General features: G+C 44.0%; 1 protein-coding gene across 2 annotated transcripts in view; it reads right to left on the bottom strand.

Annotated features, from left to right (window-relative positions):
• Nucleotides 1–20,307, bottom strand: part of asic2 (acid sensing ion channel subunit 2) — a 553,450-nt gene that overhangs the window by 194,989 nt on the left and 338,154 nt on the right. Inside the window, exon 1 of one of the 2 annotated variants that reach the window (XM_062984153.1) lies at nucleotides 11,834–12,741. The exons of the other annotated variant lie outside the window; for it this stretch is intronic. Within the exon in view, the coding sequence (XP_062840223.1) occupies nucleotides 11,834–12,457 (624 nt within the window). The 5' untranslated portion in view covers nucleotides 12,458–12,741. Of the gene's footprint in view, nucleotides 1–11,833; nucleotides 12,742–20,307 lie in introns of those variants that run through there. 2 annotated transcript variants of the gene reach the window in all.

Below are 20,307 nucleotides of genomic sequence, written 5' to 3'. Positions count from 1 at the left end.
AATGTATGAACGAAGGTTGGAGGCTGAACCACCCCGTCTCACCTTGCTGCCCTTCGAAAACACACACAAACATTTCTCCACTACTCAGCTCCTTTTCCAAATCAGAGCCAGGATAAGGTGTATGTGGCTCAAACAACAAGAGCACTAATAAGGCAAAGTAGAAAGGGTCCATTTCATCTCACCTATATGCACATTGTTAATTTCATTGTAGACATGAACAGGATGAGCCGCACAAAACAATGTTGTGGCTCCCAGTCTACCATATCATATCTTTTCCAGTCTGCCCTGCTCTGTGGTTTGACTAGAATATGGCAGAACTCTGAAGCCTGGGGACCCTAATGTTTCTAACGTGTAGAGTGCTTTCTGTCCTAGATCCTCCAAATTTGCCCTTTCTCCCTGATTTCAGAGCGCTGGCTCATCTAATCAGGCTTGTTCATGGATGGGTTTACTGTACCACCCCAGCTCACTACTGAGTGGACTGGCCACATTGCCTGAATGCCCGATCACCATTTCCCAAAGCAGTTGCTATACTCCCAACTCAAGAACGGGAAATGTAATGTTGGTGGACAGGAAAAGAGATTTAAAGATGGGCTCAAAGCCAACCTTAAAAACTGTGGCATAGACACCGATAACTGGGAAGCCCTGGCCCTTGAGTGCTCTAATTGGAGGTCAGCTGTTACCAACAGTGCTGCAGAATTCGAAGAGGCATGAATGGAGGGCTTAAGGGAGAAACATGCCAAGAGGAAGGCGCATCAAGCCAACCCTGACCGGGACCTCCTTCTGTCTGGAAACCGATGTCTTCACTGCGGAAGAACATGCAGGTCAAGAATAGGTCTCCACAACCACCTACGCATCCACTGCCAAGACACTACACCTGGAGGACCATCATCCTCGAACTACAAGAGATCATCTAAGTAAGTAAGTACTACTGAGTCATAGTTTGGCCTTGGACATGCAACTATGCCATGTAAATATTGTGCCAAATTGTCTTTACTTATGTGGGAAGTTGGTAGCCTTCCAATGGTGTTGCATTTTAGCTCCCATGAGCCTAAGCCAGTGTAGTCTATGCTCAGGAATTATAGGAGTTGTGGCCTAACAACATCTGAAAGTCCATAGGCTCTCGCATCTCTTGCGTAAACAAAGACCTGAAAGCGTAATATATTTGACATTCTTTTTTACTGTGTGCTTGTTTATTTTTATCTCACCTTTTATCACAGGATTTCAAGGAGGCATACAGATTAAAAAGGTTCCAACATTTCCAGATTAAAAGCATAACTAATTTGAAAAAGTAAAGATATATTAAATTTAGTAATGGTTAAAAACACTTTAAAGGCAGCAGTTCAAACAATTTTTAAAACCACCACAAATTAATACATGTATGCTTGAAATATATTAATCCCTGAAGGCTTTAATAAACAGCCATGTTTTATCTTTGGAACCAGAAATAAATGAACTTCAGTGCCAGTAATATCACCAGGAGATGGTGTTCCACAAGTGGCTCCCACAGCCAAGAAAGTTCTCTCCTATGTCCTCTTGCTTTGTATGAGAAGGACCATTCCTACAGAACTGAATTATCCATCCGATGTCTATAGTGAGAGGCACTCCCTCAAGGACTGGGGTCCAAAGACATTTATGACTTCAAACACCATCAAGTGACCATTGAATTCAGATTAGAAGAGAATGACAGGCAATACAGTCCCTTTCAGACTACTGCTATATGCTGCCTGCATGGTATTTCCAGTTGGTATCTTATTACTCCTGCCCTCTGCCATAATGAATCTGCAAGGTATGTTTTTTTCATGTCAGAAGCAACTTGAGAACATACTGCAAGTCGCTTCTGGTGTGAGAGAATTGGCCATCTACAAAGAGTTGTCAAAGGCTTTCATGGCCGGAATCACAGGGTTGTTGTGTGTTTTCCAGGTTGTATGGCCATGTTCCAGAAGCATTCTCTCCTGACATTTCACCCACATCTATGGCTGGCATCCTCTGAGGTTGTGAGGTATATGCTTCACAACCTCTGAGGATGCCTGCCATAGATGTGGGTGAAATGTCAGGAGAGAATGCTTCTGGAACATGGCCATACAGGCCGGAAAACGCATAACAACCCCATCTACAAAGACTTTGCCCAGGGGACGCCCGGATGTGTTACCATCCTGCTGGGAGGCTTCTCTCATGTCCCCACAAGCTAGAGCTGACAGACAGGAGCTAACCCCATCTTGCAGATTAGAACTGGCAACCTTCGGGTCAGCAACCCAACCTTCACGTCAGCAGTCCAGCCAGCACAAGCGTCTACCATAGTCTACTAATACACACCCTTTCACAGATAGGAACGGAAACTCTCCTGCTGCAGTCATTCCCCAAAGCACCCATTGAATGACAGTTTATTTTCAATGCGGATGCAGACATTATCAATGCTCATGCTGCACTTTTTACCACTGTGCAACAATAACAGCTGACGAAGGGCTGAATCTCATCTTAGCCTCAGTATTTTAAAGCAAGACATAAACCACAGAGAAAAACAACACTGAATAGTGCTGTGGAAAAGAACCAACAACAAACACAGAGTACTCCAATTGCTGTCTTCCTGCAGTGCAACCCTTACAATCCAAATCTGACCATGCCCTAAGCAGGTTCCAGAAAACAACACCCACAGGGCAGAGAGTTCTTAAGAATATCTCTGCCAAGATTGTTTTACATGAAACAAATTGATAGAGCTTTGTTTTCCAAAGAAGCAGTACCGATCTTACTGCATCTCACCCTCTTGAGCACTGGGAGACATTTTGCAGGTAGAAACAGGCAGGGCTGAGTTTCTCGAGCTTATCACCAGTTGCAGAAGATTGAAATGTAGAAGCTGAGCATGCCCTCAGCCTGGTTTCTTCAGGGTTACTGCAACATCATCATAGCCCTGAGGCATAATGGTTACCGCTGGAAAGGAACGGGGAGAAATTAACAAGCAGGTGTGAAGAAATTGCTTCATTATTCCCTGACCTTGCCAGCAGAGCAGCCTCACTTGCTCCAAATACTTTCTCCAATAAAACCTGTCGGTATGTAGATTTAGCTACTGTGATTGCAGCCTTGGCAAAGTGTCCCAAGGATGGAGGGCAAGTGGGCTGGTGGGATCACGCATGACCTAGAACATTAGCAGGTACCAATGGCTTCAAGGCTTACCTTGGTGTCCAAGTATTCTTTCCTCAGGCAAGGTCTTGCCCTTGTTTTTAGGACTGGAAGGAACTTATCCACAAAGTAAAATCAGCAATGAAGAAGGGGGGAGTGCACATGGGGTCAATTTCACTTGCAACAGAAGCATCACAATCTAACCTGGAATCAAGGAAGGCTTGACTACGGTCAGATGTCAGGACTTTCCAAGTGGCCTGAAGCCTCAGAACTTCTCATACTCAAAGTTAAGTTGGTTCTGAGTTAACTGAATCCCTTCGAGGAGTGAGGGCGGGTTATAAAGAAAATTATTATTATTATTATCATTATCATTATTATTATTCTGCCTTAACTTTAACACGAGTTCTTCTTTTGTCAGGCTTCCTGCCCAAATCAAGCATCCCTACCCCCTGCTTCCCCAGGCTGTTACCATAATTTGTTACCTCAAATTATTGAGGAATCTGAATTTTGGCCCTCCTTACCCACAATCCCTAAGAAACTTTTATTTTGCAAAAACAGGACAGCAGCAGCCTATTCTTATTCAGATGTAACAAACAGTGCCAGTTATGATGCTGACCATGACTAATCTCACCTCACCTTCATTATAATGTAGTTTTATATTGCTGTTTGCTAAACACTCTCCAGAAAAAATTGGATGAACTCACTAACAAATCTTGTGTCATATCTACATATATATTACTGAAGCCCCTTCTATACCATTGTATAAAATCCACACTGAACTGGGTTATATGGCAGGGTCGGCTCAGATAACCCAGTTCAAAGTAGATATTGTAGATTTTCTACCTTGATATTCTGGGTTACATGGCTGTGTGGAAGGGCCCTGAATTTCTCTAGCTCTAATGACTAGGTAGCTGAATGTGTAGACTCAATCTGAAAAGGAAAAAATAAGCAATGGAATAAGATCCTGTGAAGTGACCTCTCACTCATGCAAACAAGTCATCAAGGCATCAGCATGTACAATTTATCTGTTGCTTTCTTCTTTGGTTTGTGTTTTTATTAGAGTGCTTTTTAATGCCTTGAGTGGCACCCTAAAGTGTAATCCAATGAAGGGATATAAACCAAGAGGTTTAAAATAAATAAACCAGATCCAAATTGTTAGAAGCTCACTGTTATCAACAAGCAACATGTTCAAATAAAAGTAGTTTCCTGCTGGTCTTCAGTTTCTGGAAGTTAGAGGCCTTCTGAAGAAGTTCCACAGCTGAGGAACAACCACCAAGAAACTCATTCCGTATACCCATTATGTGGAAGAGGGTGTTCTTAATATGATTCTACTACTGAAGATTGATTAGAAGATTGTGATGGGACACATCGAAGAAGGTAGCATTTAGATTTCTGATAAGAACTGTGAAGAAAGTCAATGAGGTAAGGCTCTATGAAACGTTCAAGTTTAAACCATATTTGCTTATTTTTCTCAGTTCTCAGTTTCTAGTAGCAACACAGCATGCCAAAAGAATCCTTCAAATTCTTGGGGAATGCTACCTTTTTGGATTATAAACTTTAGATCCTCTATCCTAAAATATCACTTTTCTGAGCTCTGTGCCCAGATGCTGAGCTAGAGAGAAGTTTTCCTTTTCAAAGAACTTGAAAAATGAGGCAGAAGAGCAACAGAGTGTCTGGGAGACAAAAAAAAGCATATGCATTGGTTTAAGAACACCAGAATAACCCACCTTGCCATGTGTATTGTGAAAAGGATATGGCAGACTTCCAGACCTTTTAGCTGCCTCCTTCCTGCTATGTTGACCAAAGTGAAGGTGAAGATTGGGGGATTCAAATTCTAGAACTACAGCAGAGAGTATTGTCCATGACTGGTTGTTCACAGTTTTAACAATATCCAATCATACCATACCTAACATGAGGAAGTTTCTATTCTCAACAGACAGATTCTTGGCTGGTCATTTTCTGGACCCATTAGCAGTTAACACACTCTATTTGATTTCAGACTCACTTCTTATTTTTACGTGGACACCCAGGATCTTTGATGCATTGATCTAAAAATGCAGAATGGTTTTAATGTAAGAAGCAAACCTGGCACATATAGATGCATGTTTGACCACAGTTGGCTATAATTCTCTGTCAAGAGTCTTATTGGCTTGGCAAATCCAAGTTTGTGGCTGCACAGTGTATGAAACAGCTCTCTAGGGCTGCCTTTGATTTCACATTTCTCTCTTTGTAGTTTTAAAACCCTCTTTGCCATGGCCTAGGGACTCCAACTCTTTCTGATTCCTGCTATAATATATTTAACTACATCCCTGATCTCATACTCAGCCCACTGAACTACTTCCACAGTTTGGCTTACCAACTGTGAGTGCTTCATATTGTTCCCCAATTTTGAAGCTGTCTCACTCCAAGCTGTTACTACAAATGGATTTGTATTCACACACCCAGACAACATGACATACTGTAGAAGCAGATTCTTCAGGAGCAACTCCTTTCTCTCTGTCCCAATGGGTGGGAAATCTGTGATTCTCCAGATACTTTCCCCACCATTGTTGATCCCTTGCTGCGTTGACTACAGTTCATTGGAGATGGAGTCCACCATCATCTGCAATATTACAGGGTCTCCTAGCCTGTTCTCTACATTACTCACATTATGCATTCCTCTACAAAGAGCCTTTGGGCTTCAAGAATATCACACACTTCTTAGCTTTGCTTTCAAATGAAGTTGAAAAGTGAAAAAATTCATTTTGCATTTCAGAATCATGAAAATGTAATTCATGTGACATATAGCTAGCAGGCTTGTGCAATTCAGCTGGAGGGCGATCCGTTTTTGGTAGCCAAATTTTGTTGCATATCCAGATCCATTTTTCGAGAGCCTCCTGAAAATCGGCTAATCAGAAGATCTGTTTTTGGCTAGGCAGCAGAAAGATCCAGAAAGATCCAACCCATTGGTGGGAATTAAGTATTTATGAGGCTCCCCTTTCCATTACTGGGATCTTTTCCTTTCTTCCTTTCACAGGAGTCTGGGTTTGAGCAACAGGATTAAGGAAGAGATGCACAAGAAATGTCACAGTGTTCTTCTATTCTGATTGGCCCAACAGGCAGGGCTCACAGGGAACCACATGAAAGCAACACGTGGCAGCCTCTCCGCACGTAGTGCTGAATAGGGGAGGAGGAGCTGTGATTGGCTGCCACATGGTCCCATTACGGATGAAGAAACAAAATGACTGAGCCCTTACCATTATGACTATCTGGCCAAGTCGAACATGCCAGAGTGGCCGAAGAGAATCGACCACTTCAAATCCTTGCACAAGCCTAGTAGCTATTGCTAATGTTTCTGTTTTGTTGCCTTATTTTTGGATTAATTTTTAAATGCCTTTTCTAAATTAAAAAAGAGTGAAAAGGGTTACAGCCTGATAAATACACGACCAGGAACACAGGATGTTTTATTCTACTTCCTGCATACTACAATCAGAACAAGAAAGCAAGTTTGCATGTTGAACTAAGACTCTGAAGAACAGGGTTTGAATTTCCACTCAGTCATGGAAACCTATTGGGTGGTTATAAATAAGCGACACACTCTGAGCTTCAAAAAAAAGGGAAAGGCAAACCTACATAGAACATCTTTTGTCAGGAAAGCCCAATGACTGGTTCAATGCCTTAGGGTCAACACAAGTCAGAAATTACTTCAAGGTGCATAACATCAAGGTAGGGCTGTAGCGGGGGGGGGGGGGGGGGCTTAGGGGTTTAAACCCACCCACCCCCCCAAAAAAATTTCAGGTTTAAAAAACAACCTGGTTTACTGATGAATTTTAACTGGTTAACCAAATCCCCATGAGTGTCCACTGAAGTTTATCTGTCTAGAGTGTCCACTGAAGTTTATCAATGGAGCCTCATTTCTAAATTATTTTGCATTACGGAACTACTTTTCTATTCACTAAAAAAAGTTTCAACCCCCCCCCCCCCCCGCATTTTTTTTCTGGCTACGGCCCTTTGCCAAGGATCTCACTACGAGGAGGGGAGGAATTTGTCAGACAGTGGGGCAAATTTTTGGGGTCACATTGGAAACCATAGGGCAGCATTGGAAACCACCAGGCAGCGCCCCACATTGCCCCCTTTCCATCCCACGTGGTTTCCCCTATATCCCCAGCTTGTTCCCACACTGTCCCCGGCATACACAGTTAGAACATGGTTGTTCCCAAGACTGCCACTTAGCACACTGCCAAGACACAACGTGCAAGGAACCAGGACAGAGCCCCACCAGAAGTAGCCTTGTGCCCTGTGATGGGTTCTGTCAGGCTCTGTCCTGTCTGCGTCTCGGCAGCATCCTATGATGGGGCTTTTTGCCCATGTGATGAGGTCCCAAGACAATCAGAATGGTAGTTATACTTCCTTTTGAGTCATTATAATTCGAACAGAAACCTATGTAGCATAGTGAATAAAGATTCTGGTTCTGTCATGAATTCAATAGATACTTTTAGGTAAGCCAACAACCTCTCAGTTTCTCTCCTTTCCATCTGCACTTTATGGTGATAATAAAACAACAGCCTAGTAAAATAGATCAATAAGGATTCGAAGCACCAGGCAACTGAAGTCCCTTGTTTGTGTCTCCATTTCTGGAAATTACAGATACTTATGGTTACATGAAATGATATGCCTGAACAATTCTGCGAGTGCCGGGCATCATAACTGGAATTATATCTGGCACTAACATGCCCTCCACTGTCTGACTTATGGAAAATACACTTGTTCTGCACTAAGTAACCAGTTGTGAGTGTGTATGAGTGTTTCAAATGTGGAGGTGAGCAAGCCATATTAAGTGACACATTCACTGTTGGCAGCAAGCCCACAGAATACTTTCTGAAATATGACTCTCCAAGCATACATGTCCCTACAGCCCAGAAAGGAAATCAAAAAAGATTTTAAATGTTCATTGTTATGTGCATCTTCAACCCCAAACCAAGTTTCCCAACACACTTGCAACCAGAACTCAGAAATGAACCCATCGTTCATTCACACCAAAGCATAGACTCTCTTCCAAAATGGTTTTCAAATCAGGGGAAACCAGCTGACACTCCATCCTGAGAGGCTTGGTTTCTTTCTCCTTCTCCCCTCCTGCTCTCTTTCTCTTCCACATCCCAAATCAACAATTTACATTCAACCATGTGTCTGAAAAGCAACAGTTTTGTTTTATCACTAACTGCTCCCTCTCTTGAGAGGAAAGTGAATCAATCTCACCCATTCTTTACAGAATGTAAGTAAATCCATTTTAGGAGCTCCCCAGCTACAGAGAAAAATCAAGAAAAAGGTGTGGACTAAGCTGTTTCTCCTGACCCTTAAAACACACAGGAAAGACAAAGTCATTCACTTCTCAGAAGATCTTTATTTCCCAAATAATCTCCTACCTACTCAGATCTAACCAGGGCTGGTGAACTCCCACACTCTGTAAAGGCAGCAAACACAGTCACCTCCACTGTCTCTCTCCCTTCTGCCTATTCCAGAAAAAGCCAGGAAATATTAGGGCACCCCCACATCTTTACTGTCAGAAGAGAAGCTCCCCAAGAGCTGAAAAGTCCTCCTTCATTGCAAAAGAACCACTGTTACGGGCTCCTCCCTGCCTATTGCAGCAATGTTCTGTTTCACTCACAGGGAGATGGGGTTTTCAAGACCGAAGCTCATGACAGGAAGAAATTCAACAGGCAGTGCTCCTTAAGGTACCAGCTTACAGCAAACAGTGAAAACCTCCAACTGATAAATGCCTGCTTGTGATACTGCTGTTTTGAGATAACACAACCACCTCTCTCACTCTTCTTATGCACACAAATGAATACAAACAAGTGTTTTGCTCACACAAATGGGTATAAACACACTCAACAGTTTCCTCATTTCCAACTTTATCTAGAAAAGGACCACTCTACTCTACAACAACTGTAGGTCTCGGCATATAGGAATTCAGCAGGTGTAGCGTTTTCTTTATCCCTTCTGTAAAAAGTAACTTTTCCCCTGTTGACTCTTCTACCTCTTTGGACTGTTATGGACAGGGCACAATTCTTTTCAGCCCTCTTTCTCAATGGAATAAACCCCTACATTCAAACCTAATCTACCCCACTAAAGACAGGGATCATTTGAGGAGTATTTTCCTGACTTTTCTTCCCCACTCATGAGATGGAAGTTCTCTCTAAAACATGAAAGTCAAAAATTCATCAGGCGTAGCATTATTCTCCATCCCTGCTGGCAGAGACTCTACACCTGCTGATTTTCTACCTCTTTGGCTGTTGAGGGCAGAGCCTGATTTTTTTCAGTCCACCTTCTTCTGTGTTTTGACATAATCTATCCCATTCAAGATCATTTAATAGAATCATAGAGTTGGAAGAGATCTCGTGGGCCATCCAGTCCAACTCCCTACCATGCAGGAAAAGCACAATCAAAGCCCCCCAGATAGATGGCTATCCAGTCTCTGTTTAAAAGCCTCCAAAGAAGGAGCCTTCACCACACTCAGCAGCAGAGAGTTCCACTGCTGAACAGCTCTCATAGGAGGCTTTGAGAAGACTTTCCTTCCAGATTTCTTCCCTACTCTTAGGATGGAAATTCTTTTCATAAGACGAAATGTAGTGTCAGACAGAAGCACCTGTTGGATGCCTGTCACTCCACTCCTCTTTTTTTATTATTTTCAAAACCCACCTTCCAGTGTAGACCCTCATCTCCACTGACCACTGGATGCAGTTTCCAACTGGTATAAGTGGTTTTTGCAGGGCAGATAGGAATTATTGGAACCAACTGAAAGCCCAGGATGGCAAGCACACAAACCACAGAGCCCTGGGGCTTTCTTTTGCTCATCTTTGTGACTGTTTCTTGTCTACAGTTTGAAGCTATCTGTGAACAGCATTAAATGGTCAGTGGAGATAGGGCCAAGGACAAGATATTTCAGGATGCCCAGGATGATTTCCCCAGAACATTTCTCCCCACAGCTTTGTGATGGAGCTCTAGACAAGCCAGGAAAGGCAAGAAGTGGGTGCCTGCTTATTTGGCATCATCTCTACAACATTAGAGAGCTACACCTGTCAATGGTTTGCCTGTCACTTTGCTGCTTTTTATTATTTTAAATACTCTTCTCTCACTCAAAAACAAGAGATAATATTGGGATGCCTAAAATGATCTCCTTCCAACTTTCCTCCCTCAGTGGTATGATGGTGGTTTTATACAAGAAGGCTTATTAAATGTTTCCACTTGGGACCCCTCTTGGCCTGAGAAATTTTTATGTGACTCTGGGTATATAGATACGTAATATTGACATACAAATCAAGCATTTACTGGTAATGAATCAGCATTTGCAAGGCTTGCTAAACAAGTTGATTTTGAATAGCTGAAGCACTTTTTGCAGAGTCCACTGTAGCACATGGTTGCGAACAGATTGGATCCTGACCCCAAATGGCCCTTAGCTATTGAAAAAAATTCTATGGCTGTTTTAGACTTTTACAGGAAACTGTCTGCAGTGGACTCTGTCAAAGATGCTTCAGCTGTACAGGTAGTAATCGGGTTACAAACATGTGACTTACACAAGACTCCTAGTTAAGAACAGGGGGGAGACAACAGGACGTGAGAAAAATCTACCCCTCGGAAGGGAAATCCACTTCTGAAAGGGTTCTCTCCCTCTCTCTCTCTCTCTATATATATATGGCTGGAGTTGCACTTAAAATGTACCTGTTCCAACTTCCAAAAAAATTCAGCTTAAGAAAAAAAGCCAACAGAACCTGTCTTGTTCATAACTTGGGGACTGCCTGTGCGTTGCAAAAAGGGAAACTGGCCTGTTTAGCACGCCTTGCAAATGCTAGTTTGTTGTCAGTAAATGTTTGATTATTATATCTATTTGATATCCCGAGGGTGGCATAAAAATGTCTCAGACCAAAAAAGGTGCAGTGTCAGGAAAGTTGAAGAAGCTGTGCTCCAGACTGATGGGAACCTACATCTGCTGGGGAATCTGCTGTGAATGATGAGGATGTTGATTTGGTGGGGGGGGGGGGGGGAGCTGCACCTGTTGGGCATCTGCTTTTGAGGAAGGAGGAGGATGGTGATGAGGAGGAGAAGGGGAGCTGCACCTGTTGGGCGTCTGCTTTTGATGATGAAGAGGAGACGGCAAAGGAGAAGGGGAGCTACACCTGTTGGGCTCTTGGTGATGATGTGAAGAGGAGAAAGGCTACACTAGTTGGGCATCTGCTTTTAATGATGATGATGATTAGGATGGTGATGATGAGGAGAAGAAGGCTACACTAGTTGGGTGTCTACTTTTGGTGATGAGGAGGAGGATGGTGATGAGGAGGGGAGCTACAAGCTACACCTGTTGGGCATCTGCTTTTAATTATGAGGATGGTGATGAAGAGGAGGGGGGCTACACTTGTTGGGTGTCTGCTCTTCATGATGATGAGGAGGAGGAGGAGGAGGAAGAGAGGAACTACATCTATTGGGGGGGGAGCAGGGGGAGCTACTCCTGTTGGGCTTTTGATGATGATGATGAGGTGAGGAGGAGGAGAAGGTCTACACTACTTGGGTGTCTACTTTTGACGATGAGGAGGAGGGAGCTACACCTGTTGGTTATCTGCTTTTAATGAGGGTGATGCTGAGGAGGGGAGCTACACTTGTTGGGTGCCTGCTCTTCATGATGGGGAAGAGGCGGCTATCTGTGCCCGTCCCCCGCCCCCCTTGGGGCGCCCCCATCGCAACTCACGGCGGAGAAGTTGTGGGCCCCGCACGGCTCTCCGCGGAACTTGCAGGAGAGCAGCATGTCGTCGAGGCGGTGTCCGAGGCGGTCCACGAACTCCCGGCTGATGCCCCCGAAGTGCCGGGGCGGGAGGAAGAGGCGGAAGTCGGCCAGCTTGGCGAACCAGCGCCGCCGCTCGGGCTCGGCCCGGAGCAGCTCGTCCAGCAGCGGCCGCGCCGTCCGGTTGGGCCAGAGGAGGCCGAGCCAGTGGCCCGCGTAGTAGAGGTCGCCCTTGGAGAGGCGCGGGAAGCGGAGCGGGTTGTTGTTGCAGAGCGTGACGGCCGGGAAGGCCAGGCGGCGGCTCCACTGCGTGCGCACCGTGGTGTGCGAGGGGAAGGCCAGCCAGTGCAGGAGCCGGTTGGACGACCAGGCCAGCAGCAAGCCCAGCGAGGCGCCCACGGCCAGCAGCCACAGCGCCCGGCGCAGCGGGGCCGCCCTTCGCCACCGCACCGCCCGCAGGCCCGGCAGGCGAGGACGCGGCGGCGGAGGAGGAGGCGGAGGAGCGGGAGGAGGACGCCCCTTCGAGCCCCGCCGCCTCGCCGGCCGCCGCCGCTGCTGCTGCTGCTGCCCAGAAGCCGCCGCCGCCGCCATGCGCGCTCCCAAGCGCCGAGCAGCCGCCGCAGCAGCATCCAGAGCCGCGGGGCGGGCGACGCTCCCTGCCTTCAAGCCGGCATCGCGGGCTCCCCTTTCCCTTCTTGGCTGCCCTCCTTTCCCTTTTGCCGCCTCCGCCGGTCCCTCATCTCCGCAGGTCCGGGAAGGAGGCGGCGCTCCCTCCGCAGAGGCAGGGAAGCCAGGAAGGATGGCTCCGGAGAGGATCTTGGACGGAGCCGCTCTCTCTCTCTCTCTCTCTCTCTCTCGCCGCCTCGAAAGCTCGGCCCGCTTGGAGACGCCAGCCAGAAACGCGCCGCGGCTCCTCCCCCTTCCGAAAAGGAGGGGAGGGAGGCTCGGCCAAGGCCCAAAACGGCCTTCGGAGCGGTCCCAGAGAGAAAGCGCCTCCTTGTCAGGTCTTTTCCACCCCAAAAGTTTTTATTTTCAGAGCTGTGCCAACATGAACAATGGCCTTGGGAGCTACGCAGCGGTTGCGGGGAAATCAAAACGCTCAAAGTCTTGGCCCCAAAGTTGGCTCCCCCCCCCCCCCCCCCCGCGCCCTTCCACGAAAGCGCTTTAGGAAAACACCTTTTGGAGATCATAACTTTGGAGAAAAGCATCACCTTTCAGAGAAGAGCCGAAAACTCTTTAGAGTAGACTCTTCTCTTGTGGTATACAACCCGATATAATTATGCAAGGCAATGGTTTCAGTTGTTAGACTGAATAATAATAATAATAATTCAGAACCTCATATTATTACAGTAGAGTCTCACTTATCCAACATAAACGGGCCGGCAGAACGTTGGATAAGCGAATATGTTGGATAATAAGGAGAGATTAAGAAAAAGCCTATTAAACATCAAAATAGATTATGATTTTACAAATTAAGCACCAAAACATCATGTTATACAACAAATTTGACAGAAACAGTAGTTCATTACACATTAATGCTATGTAGTAATTACTGTATTTATGAATTCAGCACCAAAATATCATGGTATATTGAAAACATTGACTACAAAAATGCATTGGATAATCCAGAACGTTGGATAAGTGAGACTCTACTGTATTATTATTACCCATAACCTGTTAGAAATAGCAGCCTCTCAAGCTTCTCACTATTTATTTGTTAATGTATAGTATGTAAAGGTAAAGGTATTCCCCTGACTTTAAGTCTAGTCATGTCGCACTCTGGGGGTTGGTGCTCATCCCAATTTCTAAGCTGAAGAGCCAGCGTTGTCCATAGACGCCCCCAAGGTCATGTGGCTGGCATGACTGCATGGAGCTCTCTTACCTTCCTGCTGGAGCGGTACCTATTGATCTACTCACATTTGCATGTTTTGAACTGCTAGATTGGCAGAAGCTGGCGCTAATAGCGGGTGCTCACTCGAACTCGAATGGATTCGAATGACCAACCTTTCAGTCAGCAAGTTCAGCAGCTCAGCGCTTTAACACACTGCGCCACTGGGGGCTCCTCAAATTGACAGTAGAGTCTCGCTTCTTCAACATAAACGGGCTGGCAGAACGTTGGGTAAGCTAAAATGTTGGATAATAAGGAGGGATTTAGGAAAAGCCTATTAAACATCAAATAAGGTTATGATTTTATAAATTAAGCACCAAAACATCATGTTTTACAACAAGTCTGTCACTTGTTTCGGAGCATGGCTGCACTTGTGTTGTTGGGCGTGTTGGCCTGCTACACGTTGCTGCCTAGGGAAACAGCTGTGGATCCGGGCGGGAGGTAGACTGCGTTTGATAATACAGAACGTTGGATAAGTGAAGGTTGGATAAGTGAGACTCTACTGTATATATTTGCTAATCTGTATTCTATGCCTATGTTGATTTGTCAGTTTGACTGACCTCTTTGGTGTGGGAGGTGTTATAGGTATGTGATTGTACTGAGCATGTTCAGACTCAGGACTCCATTTTGCATTCCCCTTTTGCATCAGATCTCAGTGGAGGTGGATGCATGCATGTTGCTGTTTGGACATCAATCTGGAAGTATGCTTATGTACTTCAGTGAGTACATAATTGATTAAGAATGATACCCTGTGTATTCAACACAGAGAGAAGCTACACCCTATCTGTAACTGAACTTTAATAACTAATGTCCCTGTATGGTGAATTAATGCAAGATGATTCTGAGTAAACAAGACATGTTATTTTTCAAAGAAGACTTTGTTTTTATCTCTGAGTGCATATTTTAAGCTAAAAGGTTTTTAAAGGGAGTATATATATTTCAGGCAATTACAACTGCAATTTCAGCCTTAAAGAAACAACCATCCTCTGCTAGCCAAATATATTTTTATAGTGGCATGTCTTTGTCCTTGGCAGTTCAAAAACATGGATCTTCAGTTTAACAGCTCAGTTACCAGTGTGTCATTACATGAATGCTTGTGAATATCACTTGTTCAGAGAGTTGACTCCTAACAAGGTCATGCTTTTCTTGACTAGTGATTTTCAAAAGGTGGTCTCCATATATTCATATGCCAAAAGGATATGTGCTCAGAGACTGGGTGCAGTTAATTCCAATACAGACTCTAAGGATAACTGCCATCAGGCCTGTAGGGGGCTGAGTCTGAGTGAGAGAGGATCTACACTAGGAAACCTTTTGTATCGTTATCCCAATACCCCCATGCATATGGGATATATTGAGCATGGTGATCAGATCATGATATGAATAAAAATAGCAGTTTAAATAATAAATGTAAGGCTTTTGGGTGGGGTGGGGGGGGGGGCTGAAGCCTCTCAAGCCCCCCCCCCCCCCCCCCGGCAACATGCCTGCCTGCCATAGATGTGGGTGAAACGTCAGGACAGAATGTTTCTGGAACATTGGCTATCTCTCCCGATTTGGTGTCATCTGAAAACTTGATGATCATGCCTTCTAATCCTTCATCTAAGTCATTAATAAAGACGTTGAACAGAACCAGGCCCAGGACAGAACCCTGCTTATGGCACTCCATTTGTCACTTCTTTCCAGGCTGAAGAGGAAGCATTGATAAGCCCCCTTTGGGTTCGTTCGCTTAACCAATTACAAATCCACCTAGCCATAGTTTTGCCTAGTCCACATTCGACTTGTTTGTTTGCCAGAAGGGCATGCAGAACCTTGTTGAAGACCTTACTGAAATCTAGATATGCTACATCCACGGCATTCCCTGCATCTACCCAGCTTGTAACTCTATCAAAAAAAGAGATCAGATTAGTCTGGCATGACATGTTTTTGATAAATCCATGTTGGCTATTAGTGATGATGACATTATTTTCTAGGTGTTTGCAGACCACTTCCTTAATCATATTTTCCAGAATCTTGACTGGTATCAACATGAGGCTGACCTGATGGTTATTGTTTGGATCGTTCTTTTTCCCCTTCTTGAAGATAGGGACCACATTTGCTCTCCGCCAATCTGCTGGGCTTGTCCAATTCTCAAAGAACTCTCAAAGATGATTGCCAATGGTTTTGAAATTACTTCCTCTAGTTCTTTCAATACTCTTGGATGTAGATGATCTGACCCTGGGGACTTGAATTTGTTTAGAGTGGCTAGTTATTTCTGGATGACTTGTTTCCCTATTTGGGGTTGAATTTTCCTCAATCCTTCATCCACTCCATGTTGCTCAGGTTGAGGACAGCTTTCTTTTTGTGAGAAGACTGAGGCAAAGAAGGCATTTAGTAGTTCTGCCTTTTTCCCTATCTTCTCATCGCAGAGGCCCTCTCACCTCCTTGTTCTTCCTATCATGCACTCAAGAGACAAAAAATGAAGTAGATTTTTTATAAAAATAAAAATATTTGCTTTACTCACAACCTTCATGTGTTCAGCATATACAGGTACAAAACTTATCAGTCCAGTTTCAGATATGTTTGAGACAATTCTCTGTGCCATCTGGCCAGGACATATCTTACAACAAAACAGCAAGCAAGTGTGTGGTCTGAGGTCCAAAGTAGTCTCTGGTGATCTGAAGTGATCATGTGGTCTGTAGCCCCTTTGATAACTTCTCAGGAACCATAAAATAAAGGAAGCTGCATACCAGAATATATATATATACAAACAGTAAGCAACAGGATCATAGATAAACTGATAAACTAGAGAAAGCTTGAAGGTTGTAATTTCCAACAAGCGTGCCAAAACAATGCCCCTTAACGTGCCTCTGGCTTCTGTTTGGTGGCATCACCATCCGGGGACTCTTAACAGGGACTAGCATTTCCCATGGAATCCTTTGCACAGCCAAAAATGCAATCTTCAATGAGTTTTAGACTGCAAGAAAGTTCAAAACAGACTTATGCTTGCTGCCTACATTCTGTGGACTTTGACACTGCTTTCTACTATTGGGAAACATCAAGCTCAAGGCTAGCAATTTCCGAGACCACAAGCATTGAATCAAGAGGTGATAATGAGATGTGGTTCTTGAATATTAAGTGCTGCCAAGATCTTCAATGCTGGTTTGAATATGCATCAATCAGTGAAGATGGGGGACCCTTTGGGCGCGGTTAAAAAACGGCATTTGGGCCCCTTGTACACTGCTATATAATCCAGATTGTCCAAGCAGATAATCCACATGATTGGTATTGAGCTGGATAATATGAATCTACACTGCCAGATAATCCAGTTCAAAGCAGATCATCTGGATTTTAGATGGCAGTGTAGAACGGCTCATAACCATTTTTGCAGGGCTGCCCCTGAGGATGGATCTACACTTCCCAGTTCAAATCCAGTGGAGACTCATATAATCCAGTTCAAAAAAGATAATCTGGGATCAGATCCTAGGATATAAAGCAGTGTAGATCTAGTCTAAGATTTAAGTTGTAAGATTCAGGGCAGAGCAGGAAAGTCTTTCTCTCTGGGTATATCTACACTGTAGACTTAATGTAGTTTGAAACCACTTGAACTGCCATGGTTCAATGCTAGGGAATCCTGTTTTTTTCTGGTTTGGTGAAGCATTGATACCTTTGGCAGAGAAGGCTAAAGACCTTGTCAAACTACAACTCTGATGATTCCACAGCACTGAGCCATGGCAGTTCAAGTGGTTTCAAGCCACATAAATTCTGCAGTGTACATGCACTCTCTGTATATGTGTGAGTACACACCATTTGCGCTGCTTTTTGGCTCCCATTTTCAAAGATTAAACACTCTGAATGCGTAAAATCCTCCTGATGAGGAGCCATCTGTGCTCCAAAAAAGAGCGGAGCCTGACTGGATTACCAATATACCTGCCCATTTATTGCACCTCAATGCATCACTCAGCTACTTTATGGCTTTAAAAAAAAAAAAGATGCTCATTTTGAGAGTTTTCCTTGTGCAGGCGTTGGATTAAACAAAGCCCCCTCTATGCTCACAGATTGTTTCAGGATTCCCCAAATGCTCACAGATCTATTTTTTCTGTTTCTTTGTTACAGTGCCTTATATCAGGCTGGATGACTTGTCCATGTAGCCCAGCAGGGTCTAATAACTTGGCTCTGTACTACCGGGTAGCGGATCCCTTGGGTCTTTGATTCTTTTCGCCAGGGCCTTTTTGCATGCAAAGCATGCTCTCTGAGTTATTTCTCCTGTGAAGAAAAAACATTTTACTAAAGACATTTTCCGCCCTTTATTATGATTCCCATTGGAAAGGAGAATGCGGAAAGGCTTCGCTCTGGGACCTTCTCTTTCAAAGCAGAGGCAGTGATCCCATTCGGCACATGTCAGGGTACCAGGGGGACCTTCCTTGCACTGACAAGTGAGTGAGGTGTTAATAAGACTTTCAAGTTTTATTGTTGTATCTGATTTGCACTGAAAAAGCGAGAGTGAGGAAAATAAAAATCCAGTGAAAGCCTGGATACTTCCTTTCTTATCATTTCACTTTACCACCCTCATTCCCCCCTCTTCCATAAGATTTGTAATGGCTTCTTTGCCTGATGACAAAGCAAATAGAGTTTTGGAAGCTTTCATCTTCTATTGTCAGAGGTTTTCATGGCCAGAATTACTTGGTTGCTGTGAGTTTTCTGGGCTCTTTGGCCATGTTCCAGAAGCATTCTCTCCTGATGTTCTACCCACATCTACGGCAGGCATCCTCAGAGGTTGTGAGGTTCATGCAGGGACATAAGAGAAGCCTCCCACGGGACCTCACAACCTCTGAGGATGCCTGCCAAAGATGTGGGTGAAACATCAGGAGAGAATGATTCTGAACATAGCCAAATAGCCCAGAAAACTCACAACAACTTACTTCCATCTTGTGTTTTATGCATCTTTGGTTGAACCAATAAAAGTAGCACTCTTTTTATGGATTTTAGATGTGATTGCATTTCACTCTAGCTCAGCCTTCCTCTGGATATTTTGGATTATGCGTGATGAGTGTTGTAGTTCACATAATGATCAAGGACAGTGGGGGTTAATGAGGAAGGTGGTTGTAGTGATTTGAAGGGTAACAAATCTGCAAGATTGCTTCCTGTGTAATGAGAAGCTAAAGATTGGCGCATCGATTGATTTATTGATTGTGTAAATTGCACAATAGCTGAAAAATTCTGGCTTATAGACAGAGTCTTCAACAGAAAGTTTGGACCCATTCTTCTCCCTTCCTGAGGACCGAGAAGAGACAAATGATAAAAAAGAAGACCGCACACTCTTAAGCAACTAGAACTCTCAAGCAACTTGCAAAAAATTGAAGAAATAATTATTTGATCAGCTGCAACCACGTTAAAATAAAAAAGTTATCATTTTAGAGGAAATGTTAAGTAAGTCTTTATCTTAACTTGCTTTTAATTGCTGTATTTCAATATCAAATCAATACAGAGTTCTTGGTATGGTATAGTATGGAGTATGGTATTAATTAGGTCTATTTTTACTAATAATTTCCAAGCAATCAGAAATTATATTTATTGGGCCTCTACGGGTACCAGTTAACTTGGGAGTTTATTTACTACCAACAAATGTAAAAGTATGCAACATAAGTCAGCTTCCAGATCATTGGGCCCCTTCCACACAGCTAAATAAAATCCCATATAACTATCTGTTTGGAGCCCTTGTGCCAGCAGGACTGCTGACTGACAGGTTGGTGGTTTGAATCCAGGGAGAGTGGGTGAGCTCCCTTTACCAGTTCCCCATGCAGGGACATGAGAGAATCTCCGATAAGGATGGCAAAATATCAAAACATTTGGGTGTCCCCTGGGCCCTGGGCAACGTTCTTACAGACAGCCAATTCTCTCACACCAGAAGCGACTTGCAGTTTCTCAAATCGCTCCTCACATGAAAAAGAAATCTGGTTTGAACTGGAATATATGGCATTGTGGACACAGATAACCCAATTCAAGGCAGATATTGTGGGGTTTTTTGCTTTGATATTCTATGTTATATGACTGTGCGGAAAGGCCCTGGGACCCAGTAACATTTCCCCGCCTTTTCTCTTCCCAGATGACTCACATATATCAAAGTTAGAAATGTTTTAGTGGGCTGGAGATGGTGTCTTGAAGCTTAATTTTAAACATTAGTCCTGTGCAGTCACAGCTAACAGCACTAGGATAAATGCAGCTTTCTTTCAGGTTAATAAGTCCATGCTCATCCTAATAAATCACGCTTATGTGTTGTGTAGTTTTTTTTTCTGCAGATATACACTGTCAAGATTAACTCATCTTTATTTTAAGTACTTGTGAATTTCTCTGGAGCATCTGTGTGTCTGCCCTTACATTCCAAGTGTGAGACTAGCTCACAAGCTTGGAAAAGTTAACTTCTTTTGAACCATAACTTCCAGAATATCACAGCCAGCATGACACACTGGAGTATTTTGGGTGTTGTAGACCAGAAAAAGATTTTTCCCCAAGCTCTGACTGAGATGGACATTACGTCATTTAGCAAAATGATTTGTTGACTCTTACAGTAATTCCTTAT

The sequence above is a fragment of the Anolis carolinensis genome, chromosome 6 (assembly GCF_035594765.1).
Source record: "Anolis carolinensis isolate JA03-04 chromosome 6, rAnoCar3.1.pri, whole genome shotgun sequence".
NCBI classification, from domain to species: Eukaryota; Metazoa; Chordata; class Lepidosauria; order Squamata; family Dactyloidae; genus Anolis; species Anolis carolinensis.
This window is presented reverse-complemented; position numbering and strand designations above follow the sequence as displayed.